Source organism: Littorina saxatilis, linkage group LG15 (assembly GCF_037325665.1).
Source record: "Littorina saxatilis isolate snail1 linkage group LG15, US_GU_Lsax_2.0, whole genome shotgun sequence".
Lineage (NCBI taxonomy): Eukaryota > Metazoa > Mollusca > Gastropoda > Littorinimorpha > Littorinidae > Littorina > Littorina saxatilis.
The window spans coordinates 2,150,410-2,162,613 of record NC_090259.1 but is presented as its reverse complement, the minus strand read 5'-3'; the positions used below and the strand labels follow the sequence as shown (position 1 = coordinate 2,162,613).

Below are 12,204 nucleotides of genomic sequence, written 5' to 3'. Positions count from 1 at the left end.
TGAGACTAGTTGTTGCACCGACAAGTTAAGAAAATGCCGAGACGGCAGGTTATGGAGGCGGATTCTCCGCTGTTGGCATTCAAGCAGGATGGGATTATCCTGGGTCTGTCAGGTATAGAGTTGGCAGACTATATCGAAAAGCGACGTACGGAAGAGATAAATCGAGAGGAAAAGAAACTCGAAGCCGAAGAAAGAAGAAAGAGGGAGGAAAGAGAGTTCCAAGAAAAGCTAAGAAAAGAAGAAAAAGAAATGGAAGAAGAAGCCAGAAGGGAGGAAAGAAGGGCGCGAGAAAAACGCGAAGAGATAGAAATGCAACAAGAATTCGAACTGAGGAAAATGCGGGAAATGGTTGACCTAGGTTTAAATCAGAATGTAAACCAAAATAATCATCATATGCCCAGAGAGTCAAGTAGCAAGATACATATCAATCTGCCAATTTTGGATGACAAAGATGATATAGAAGCCTACTTCAAACAGTTTGAACGCATTGCAAAACTATCAGATTGGGATGAAGATGAGTGGGCAATTCGATTGTCAGGGCAATTGCGAGGTCAAGCACGCCAGGTGTACATCGAATTGTCTGATGAGGAGTCAGTAAACTATGACGAGGTGAAAACAGCGATCTTGCAGCGTTTTCAGCTGACTGCTGAATCTTACAGGAAGAGATTCAAAGAGGTTAAGTGGGAAAAGGAAGAGAGCATCAAAGAATGCCGAAAACGCATGAAAACCTATCTAGATAGATGGAAGGAGTTGTCCGAAAAGGAAGGGAAGTCGGGTGACTTGGAGGATTTAATTCTCACAGACAAACTGTTGGATGTCCTAACTCCGGACCAAAACAGATTCGTTAGGGAAAGAAATCCGACTAACATCGATGATGTTGTGAAACATGTGCAAACATACATAGATGCACGTGATGCCGGGGGACGCATGCCACCGCGACAGTCACAGGGGGGCGAGCGTAGGTTTGACAATAAGCCGCGTAATGGACCACCTCCAACCGGGGGTAACGCACAGTCAGACAATAGGCAGCCACACAAGGGCAATAACTTTGGACAGAGGTCGGGGGGTAATCCAAACAGGCAAACAGGGAATAGACCACCACCCAACACGAAGGGGTGCTTCAGATGTGGGGGCCCGCACATGATTCGTGATTGTCCCAAAAGATTGGATGGGCCAAGACCCAGCAGTAATTATGCATCAACATTACTAGCTGCAGTTCGAACGTCAGGTGACGAGGTCACATGCCAATGTCGTAAGGGCGATGCATACGATCCAAATTGTAGAGTACAGGTTGAGGGAAAGGACGCAAGTGGTATCCGTGACACGGGTGCAACTTGTATAGTGGTGAACTCTTCACTAGTTCCGCCGGAGTGTTATACGGGTGAACACCAGAACATAACCCTAGCGGATACGCGCCAGAGAAAAATGCCGATAGCGGTTGTACAAATGGACACACCGTTTTTCTCGGGAGTCACACGCGTGTTGGTGGCAAAGGCTTTGTGTCACCAAGTTCTGATCGGTAATATCCGAAAGGATATGGATGAAAACGAGATCAGTGTACCTGTTTTTCCAATTGTGAAACGGGAGGCAGAGCCACAATTGTGTGCGCCTGTACAGACTCGGAACCAGGAAAAACAGAAGGCGGAGAAAAAACCCTGGGTTCCGAAACAAATCGATCTAGGTCAGATTCGGCCAGAGGATTTGTCTAGAGAGCAAAAGACAGACCCCTCTCTAGCGAAAATCCGCGATCGGGTTGCCAAGGGGGCAAAAGACAGCACTCATTACGAGTGGAAAAAGGATATCCTTTATAGGATATACATGGACAACGGCAGTCCATGCAAACAAGTGGTTGTCCCAGAATGTTTTAGAACGGACGTTCTAAAATTAGCACACGACACACCTATGGCCGGGCATCAAGGCGTGCGTCGCACCAGAGACAGAATTTGGCGCGATTTTTATTGGCCAGGGATTTGTGGTGACGTCAAACGGTATTGCGCGTCATGTGATGCGTGTCAACGCAGCTCGCGGAAGGGGGCCACAAAGAAAGTGCCAATGAAAAGCATGCCGCTGATAGGGACACCGTTTGAACGAGTGGGAGTCGATATCGTAGGGCCCATCATACCCGCATCTAACCGAGGGCACAAATACATATTGACTATGGTAGACTACGCTACACGGTACGTAGAGGCTACACCACTCAAAGACATTAGAACAGAAACAGTGAGTGAAGCTTTGTGGGTCATGTGGACAAAAGTGGGCATTCCTCGGGAGGTACTGACCGACAGGGGTAGCCAGTTCACAAGCGAGGTTATGGAAGAGGTAAACAAACTTCTGAACATCAAAGGCATCCATACTACGCCGTGGCATCCTCAGACAAACGGGTTGACTGAAAAATTCAACTCTACGCTCAAACACATGATGAAAAAGCTTTGCCAAGAGCAACCAAAAGACTGGGACAAGTTTCTCCCTGCGCTACTGTTCGCGTACAGGGAAGTCCCACAAGAAAGTCTGAAATTCTCACCATTTGAACTGCTGTATGGCAGAGAAGTCAGAGGTCCCATGCAAGTTCTACGTCAAGTATGGACGAATGAGGACACAGCAGATGAGACACGCTCCACTGTCAGTCATATTGTTGATCTCACAAACAAAATCGAGAAGACTTGCGAGATTGCCAAGAACAATCTCAGCAAGGCTGCTCTCAAGTACACAAAGGCGTACAACAAAAAGACAAAAGAAAGAAGTCTAGCGGTTGGAGACAAAGTGTTGCTTTTGTTGCCTGAGAAGCACAATAAATTGCAGCTGACATGGAAGGGTCCGTACCCAGTGATAGAGAAAGTCGGTAGTTGCAACTACAGGGTGAAAATCAAGGGACGTGACAAGCTGCTACATGCAAATCTGCTGAAGTTGTATGTAGAACGCGAGTCAGAGTCCAAAGAGAACAGGTCCGAGCAAACTAAAGCAAAGACTATAGTGGAAGTTCCGGAAATAGTGGCGGTGGTGGTGGATGATGTGCATGATGATGAAATGGGTGAGTTGGGGATAGACCGATTTCCCATGCTTTCCCTAAAACCAAAAGAAGGTCCCAAAGATGTAAACATCAATCCAGAACTAGAACCACAGAGACAAGCAGAAATACAAGCACTTTGTGACAGGAAGGTCAAAGCACTCAAAGACATACCTGGGAAATGTGTCATTGAAGAGTGTGAGTTCAAACTGACATCACAAGAACCTGTGCATGTAAAACAGTACAAGCTACCCTTTTCACAAGTAGAAATTGTGAAGAAGGAGGTCAATGACATGCTGAAGTTAGGTGTCATAGAACCTAGCATTTCACCATACAACAGTCCGATTGTATTAGTGAAAAAGAAGGATGGGTCAATTCGATTCTGTAATGACTGCAGAAGACCAAGACAGAGAATGGACGTCTCATGAGATGGGCACTCCAGTTACAACAGTACTCCTTTACTGTTAAAATCATCCGAGGGGTTGATAACGTTGGGGCCGACTATTTGAGTAGACTGAATAACTAGGTTTAGCTTAAACATGAATGTTTCAGCTCAAGAGGAGGGGCGTATGTTGCGAAAATGTACGCAAGCTATTCAGGTCCATACAAATACCGAGCACCGTCAGGCACCTATGGTCTATTTAATTAGGTGATGCAGCAAGTGCCTATGTATTGTCGGGAAAACCGAAGTATAATTACGTCAAAGTTTTGCTATCAGTTGACGTCATTTTGTTTGTCGTCAAGGAGTTGTCGTATTTCTTGAAGGAGTTTCCTTCAAAGCTTATTCTTTTACTTTCGATGTGATCGTCAGTTTACTTTGTTCATTAGTATTGGGAACATAAGGAGTTAGATAATAAATGAGGTTATTATTAGGTACGAAATTCTTGATCGCTATTTTCGCGAATAGACAAGAGTTTCCATTGGTCTAGGTTAGCTAACAACGCAAAGATGAGTTTCGGTTAGCGATTAAGGAGTTTGCGCAGAGAGAGAAAAGAATAACGATCGAAAAGAAAAGGCAACGGAAAGTGGAAGAGAAGGAGCGAAAGCATGAGAGGACCACAACAACACCGTTCTATGCCCATGCCTAGAAGCAAAACCCATCGCCAAGGGCGAACGAAGTTGGCAAGAGCTTACACAGAGGAGACACCCTATCTTTCACGGAGCGACCAGAGATCTGGCAGCGAGCGACAGCGGTAGCCGGTAACCGTCAGGGTGATGGAATCTTTTCTCGGTAAATATGTTTTTTAGATCCAAGTTGATTTTCCCAAGGTTACCAAGTTAATTTTTATGAGCACTGTATTGGTCACGGTATCACAAGTGTGATCAAATACCAAGATTTTATGTGATCACTGTAGATCAAACGTAATACATTGTATGAACGTTGAGCAGCATGAGGAACGAATGTGGATAATTAATTGTTTATAAAGTGCTGTAATGAATGATATAGTTGGATCTCCATTTGAATAACAAGATGTGTTTTTATCACACAGGTCTCAGGGGAAACGGTTTGTATGATGATAGAATAATTCCCAGTTCTGAGACTTGTCATTATTTCGACAGATATGTTGGTGTTTCGAGTTACGACTACGAGTTTCCAGTTCGAGATCTGAGGGACGAGTTTTTTTTCACGATCAACCCTCTAACTTCGTGCGATGTTTTCCTGATCATCAATGATGAACTTTATGTAACCGTTCGACGATAACCAGCCTGGACCACACGACGTTCCGACTGTCAACATCATCACTGCGTATTTTCAAGATGAGTGACTTTTAGAATTAGATCCAGGATATATGAACGATACAGAAATGAAGAATAACCCGTCGACCACGGAACAAGCCAGTAAATAAAAGTTGAATCTATAAATTTACAAATACGTCTTGTGTGTTTTGTGCATGAATCTGCAATAGTGGTGTGATAGAATTTTTTTTAGAAACAAAATTCATTCTTGTTCTGATTTATAACGTAAAAGGTGAGGTCTTCGTACCCTCCGAGTACGCAACAGACTAGGATCCGCAACAGAGGGGACAACCATGGGAGGGGACAACCATGGGAGGGGACAACCATGGGAGGGGACAATCACTAAGTAAGGGGACAACCACGGGAGGGGACAACCACGGGAGGGGACAACCATGGGAGGGGACAACCACGGGAGGGGACAACCACGGGAGGGGACAACCACGGGAGGGGACAACCATGGGAGGGGGCAACCACTAAGTAAGGGGACAACCACGGGAGGGGACAACCATGGGAGGGGACAACCATGGGAGGGGACAACCATGGGAGGGGACAACCATGGGAGGGGACAATCACTAAGTAAGGGGACAACCACGGGAGGGGACAACCACGGGAGGGGACAACCATGGGAGGGGACAACCACGGGAGGGGACAACCACGGGAGGGGACAACCACGGGAGGGGACAACCACGGGAGGGGACAACCACGGGAGGGGACAACCACGGGAGGGGACAACCACGGGAGGGGACAACCACGGGAGGGGACAACCACGGGAGGGGACAACCACGGGAGGGGACAACCACGGGAGGGGACAACCACGGGAGGGGACAACCACGGGAGGGGACAACCACGGGAGGGGACAACCATGGGAGGGGACAACCATGGGAGGGGACAACCACGGAAGGGGGCAATCACTAAGTAAGGGGACAACCACGGGAGGGGACAACCATGGGAGGGGACAACCACGGGAGGGGACAACCACGGGAGGGGACAACCATGGGAGGGGGCAACCATGGGAGGGGACAACCATGGGAGGGGACAACCATGGGAGGGGACAACCATGGGAGGGGACAACCATGGGAGGGGACAACCATGGGAGGGGACAACCATGGGAGGGGACAAACATGGGAGGGGGCAATCACTAAGTAAGGGGACAACCACGGGAGGGGACAACCACGGGAGGGGACAACCACGGGAGGGGACAACCATGGGAGGGGGCAATCACTAAGTAAGGGGACAACCACGGGAGGGGACAACCATGGGAGGGGACAACCATGGGAGGGGACAACCATGGGAGGGGACAACCATGGGAGGGGACAACCATGGGAGGGGACAATAATGGGAGGGGACAAACATGGGAGGGGACAACCATGGGAGGGGACAACCATGGGAGGGGACAACCATGGGAGGGGACAACCATGGGAGGGGACAACCACGGGAGGGGACAACCATGGGACAACCATGGGAGGGGACAAACATGGGAGGGGGCAATCACTAAGTAAGGGGACAACCACGGGAGGGGACAACCACGGGAGGGGACAACCACGGGAGGGGACAACCATGGGAGGGGGCAATCACTAAGTAAGGGGACAACCACGGGAGGGGACAACCATGGGAGGGGACAACCATGGGAGGGGACAACCATGGGAGGGGACAACCATGGGAGGGGACAACCATGGGAGGGGACAACCATGGGAGGGGACAAACATGGGAGGGGACAACCATGGGAGGGGACAACCATGGGAGGGGACAACCATGGGAGGGGCCAATCACTAAGTAAGGGGACAACCACGGGAGGGGACAACCATGGGAGGGGACAACCACGGGAGGGGACAACCATGGGAGGGGGCAATCACTAAGTAAGGGGACAACCATGGGAGGGGGCAATCACTAAGTAAGGGGACAACCATGGGAGGGAGCAATCACTAAGTAAGGGGACAACCACGGGAGGGGACAACCATGGGAGGGGACAACCACGGGAGGGGACAACCATGGGAGGGGGCAATCACTAAGTAAGGGGACAACCACGGGAGGGGACAACCATGGGAGGGGACAACCATGGGAGGGGACAACCATGGGAGGGGACAACCACGGGAGGGGACAACCATGGGAGGGGACAACCATGGGAGGGGACAACCATGGGAGGGGACAACCATGGGAGGGGACAACCATGGGAGGGGACAACCATGGGAGGGGACAACCATGGGCGGGGACAACCATGGGAGGGGACAACCACGGGAGGGGACAACCATGGGAGGGGACAACCATGGGAGGGGACAACCATGGGAGGGGACAACCACGGGAGGGGACAACCATGGGAGGGGACAACCATGGGAGGGGACAAACATGGGAGGGGACAACCATGGGAGGGGACAACCATGGGAGGGGACAACCATGGGAGGGGCCAATCACTAAGTAAGGGGACAACCACGGGAGGGGACAACCATGGGAGGGGACAACCACGGGAGGGGACAACCATGGGAGGGGGCAATCACTAAGTAAGGGGACAACCATGGGAGGGGACAACCACGGGAGGGGACAACCATGGGAGGGGACAACCATGGGAGGGGACAACCACGGGAGGGGACAACCATGGGAGGGGACAACCATGGGAGGGGACAACCATGGGAGGGGACAACCATGGGAGGGGACAACCATGGGAGGGGACAACCATGGGAGGGGACAACCACGGGAGGGGACAACCATGGGAGGGGACAACCATGGGAGGGGACAACCATGGGAGGGGACAACCATGGGAGGGGACAACCATGGGAGGGGACAACCATGGGAGGGGACAAACATGGGAGGGGACAACCATGGGAGGGGACAACCATGGGAGGGGACAACCATGGGAGGGGCCAATCACTAAGTAAGGGGACAACCACGGGAGGGGACAACCATGGGAGGGGACAACCACGGGAGGGGACAACCATGGGAGGGGGCAATCACTAAGTAAGGGGACAACCATGGGAGGGGGCAATCACTAAGTAAGGGGACAACCATGGGAGGGAGCAATCACTAAGTAAGGGGACAACCACGGGAGGGGACAACCATGGGAGGGGACAACCACGGGAGGGGACAACCATGGGAGGGGGCAATCACTAAGTAAGGGGACAACCACGGGAGGGGACAACCATGGGAGGGGACAACCATGGGAGGGGACAACCATGGGAGGGGACAACCACGGGAGGGGACAACCATGGGAGGGGACAACCATGGGAGGGGACAACCACGGGAGGGGACAACCATGGGAGGGGACAACCATGGGAGGGGACAACCATGGGAGGGGACAACCATGGGAGGGGACAACCATGGGAGGGGACAACCATGGGAGGGGACAACCACGGGAGGGGACAACCATGGGAGGGGACAACCATGGGAGGGGACAACCATGGGAGGGGACAACCACGGGAGGGGACAACCACGGGAGGGGACAACCATGGGAGGGGACAACCATGGGAGGGGACAAACATGGGAGGGGGCAATCACTAAGTAAGGGGACAACCACGGGAGGGGACAACCATGGGAGGGGGCAACCATGGGAGGGGACAACCATGGGAGGGGACAAACATGGGAGGGGGCAATCACTAAGTAAGGGGACAACCACGGGAGGGGACAACCACGGGAGGGGACAACCACGGGAGGGGACAACCATGGGAGGGGGCAACCATGGGAGGGGACAACCATGGGAGGGGACAACCATGGGAGGGGACAACCACGGGAGGGGACAACCATGGGAGGGGGCAATCACTAAGTAAGGGGACAACCATGGGAGGGGGCAATCACTAAGTAAGGGGACAACCACGGGAGGGGACAACCATGGGAGGGGACAACCATGGGAGGGGACAACCATGGGAGGGGACAACCATGGGAGGGGACAAACATGGGAGGGGACAACCATGGGAGGGGACAACCATGGGAGGGGACAACCATGGGAGGGGCCAATCACTAAGTAAGGGGACAACCACGGGAGGGGACAACCATGGGAGGGGACAACCACGGGAGGGGACAACCATGGGAGGGGGCAATCACTAAGTAAGGGGACAACCATGGGAGGGGGCAATCACTAAGTAAGGGGACAACCACGGGAGGGGACAACCATGGGAGGGGACAACCACGGGAGGGGACAACCATGGGAGGGGGCAATCACTAAGTAAGGGGACAACCACGGGAGGGGACAACCATGGGAGGGGACAACCATGGGAGGGGACAACCATGGGAGGGGACAACCATGGGAGGGGACAACCACGGGAGGGGACAACCATGGGAGGGGACAACCACGGGAGGGGACAACCATGGGAGGGGACAACCACGGGAGGGGACAACCATGGGAGGGGACAACCACGGGAGGGGACAACCATGGGAGGGGACAACCACGGGAGGGGACAACCACGGGAGGGGACAACCATGGGAGGGGACAACCATGGGAGGGGACAAACATGGGAGGGGGCAATCACTAAGTAAGGGGACAACCACGGGAGGGGACAACCATGGGAGGGGGCAACCATGGGAGGGGACAACCATGGGAGGGGACAAACATGGGAGGGGGCAATCACTAAGTAAGGGGACAACCACGGGAGGGGACAACCATGGGAGGGGACAACCACGGGAGGGGACAACCATGGGAGGGGGCAACCATGGGAGGGGACAACCATGGGAGGGGACAACCATGGGAGGGGACAACCACGGGAGGGGACAACCATGGGAGGGGGCAATCACTAAGTAAGGGGACAACCATGGGAGGGGGCAATCACTAAGTAAGGGGACAACCACGGGAGGGGACAACCATGGGAGGGGACAACCACGGGAGGGGACAACCATGGGAGGGGGCAATCACTAAGTAAGGGGACAACCACGGGAGGGGACAACCATGGGAGGGGACAACCATGGGAGGGGACAACCATGGGAGGGGACAACCATGGGAGGGGACAACCACGGGAGGGGACAACCATGGGAGGGGACAACCATGGGAGGGGACAACCACGGGAGGGGACAACCATGGGAGGGGACAACCATGGGAGGGGACAACCATGGGAGGGGACAACCATGGGAGGGGACAACCATGGGAGGGGACAACCACGGGAGGGGACAACCACGGGAGGGGACAACCATGGGAGGGGACAAACATGGGAGGGGGCAATCACTAAGTAAGGGGACAACCACGGGAGGGGACAACCATGGGAGGGGGCAACCACGGGAGGGGACAACCATGGGAGGGGACAATCACTAAGTAAGGGGACAACCATGGGAGGGGACAATCACTGAGTAAGGGGACAACCATGGGAGGGGACAACCACGGGAGGGGACAACCACGGGAGGGGACAACCATGGGAGGGGACAATCACTAAGTAAGGGGACAACCATGGGAGGGGACAACCACTAAGTATGGGGACAACCATGGGAGGGGACAACCATGGGAGGGGGCAACCATGGGAGGGGACAACCATGGGAGGGGACAACCATGGGAGGGGACAAACATGGGAGGGGGCAATCACTAAGTAAGGGGACAACCACGGGAGGGGACAACCACGGGAGGGGACAACCACGGGAGGGGACAACCATGGGAGGGGGCAACCATGGGAGGGGACAACCATGGGAGGGGACAACCATGGGAGGGGACAACCACGGGAGGGGACAACCATGGGAGGGGGCAATCACTAAGTAAGGGGACAACCATGGGAGGGGGCAATCACTAAGTAAGGGGACAACCACGGGAGGGGACAACCATGGGAGGGGACAACCACGGGAGGGGACAACCATGGGAGGGGGCAATCACTAAGTAAGGGGACAACCATGGGAGGGGGCAATCACTAAGTAAGGGGACAACCACGGGAGGGGACAACCATGGGAGGGGACAACCATGGGAGGGGACAACCATGGGAGGGGACAACCATGGGAGGGGACAACCACGGGAGGGGACAACCACGGGAGGGGACAACCACGGGAGGGGACAACCACGGGAGGGGACAACCATGGGAGGGGACAACCATGGGAGGGGACAACCATGGGAGGGGACAACCATGGGAGGGGACAACCATGGGAGGGGACAACCATGGGAGGGGACACCCATGGGAGGGGACAACCACGGGAGGGGACAACCATGGGAGGGGACAACCATGGGAGGGGACAACCATGGGAGGGGACAACCATGGGAGGGGACAAACATGGGAGGGGGCAATCACTAAGTAAGGGGACAACCACGGGAGGGGACAACCATGGGAGGGGGCAACCACGGGAGGGGACAACCATGGGAGGGGGCAATCACTAAGTAAGGGGACAACCATGGGAGGGGGCAATCACTAAGTAAGGGGACAACCACGGGAGGGGACAACCACGGGAGGGGACAACCATGGGAGGGGACAACCATGGGAGGGGACAATCACTAAGTAAGGGGACAACCATGGGAGGGGACAATCACTAAGTAAGGGGACAACCATGGGAGGGGACAACCATGGGACGGGCCAACCATGGGACGGGCCAACCATGGGACGGGCCAACCATGGGAGGGGACAACCATGGGAGGGGCCAATCACTAAGTATGGGGACAACCATGGGAGGGGACAACCATGGGAGGGGACAACCATGGGAGGGGCCAATCACTAAGTATGGGGACAACCATGGGAGGGGACAACCATGGGAGGGGCCAATCACTAAGTATGGGGACAACCATGGGAGGGGACAATCACTAAGTAAGGGGACAACCATGGGAGGGGACAATCACTAAGTAAGGGGTGTTTCTGAAACACGTGGACAGGAGCACATGTGAATTTATTTGTCCCTGAAAAAGCAAGGGTATTCACTCTTAAAGCAAGGGTATTCACTCTTAAAGCAAGGGTATTCACTCTTAAGCAAGGGTATTCACTCTTAAAGCAAGGGTATTCACTCTTAAAGCAAGGGTATTCACTCTTAAAGCAAGGGTATTCACTCTTAAAGCAAGGGTATTCACTCTTAAAGCAAGGGTATTCACTCTTAAAGCAAGGGTATTCACTCTTAAAGCAAGGGTATTCACTCTTAAAGCAAGGGTATTCACTCTTAAAGCAAGGGTATTCACTCTTAAAGCAAGGGTAGTCACTCTTTCACAACCCGTACAAACCCGTCAGACTTTTTTTTGAACATCGTCTATTCTAATGGGTTTTTTTCAGATTGTATGCACCAATGGCGCAATAGTAAACGGACCCCTGCAAAGTCTTGCTTTCCTACCTTCTCCATGCGTCGTCGTGTGTTGGCTTCCTTCAGTCGCTGTATCTGTTGCTCTCGTCTCTGACTGTGCTGCTCCGCGCTCACCTGGCTGCCTGGTTGCTGCACACAATGCCAATGATGCATAGTAAGAACACAATACAAAACAGACTGCTAATATTTGTTAAAAAAAAATAAAACGGTTTGTTTCGGCAAAATCTACTTTTTTATTTTTTAAAGTGGACCAAACAAGTGACTCTGTAATCAGAAAGCACCACAGATGTCTGACA

The 12,204-nt window shown here is 53.3% G+C and overlaps 1 protein-coding gene across 1 annotated transcript in view; it reads right to left on the bottom strand.

Annotated features, from left to right (window-relative positions):
* LOC138948183 (actin-related protein 5-like) overlaps window positions 1–12,204 on the bottom strand; it is a 65,136-nt gene that overhangs the window by 38,890 nt on the left and 14,042 nt on the right. The window contains exon 9 of the mRNA XM_070319683.1: window positions 11,939–12,037. Within this exon, the coding sequence (XP_070175784.1) occupies window positions 11,939–12,037 (99 nt within the window). The remainder of the gene's footprint in view (window positions 1–11,938; window positions 12,038–12,204) is intronic.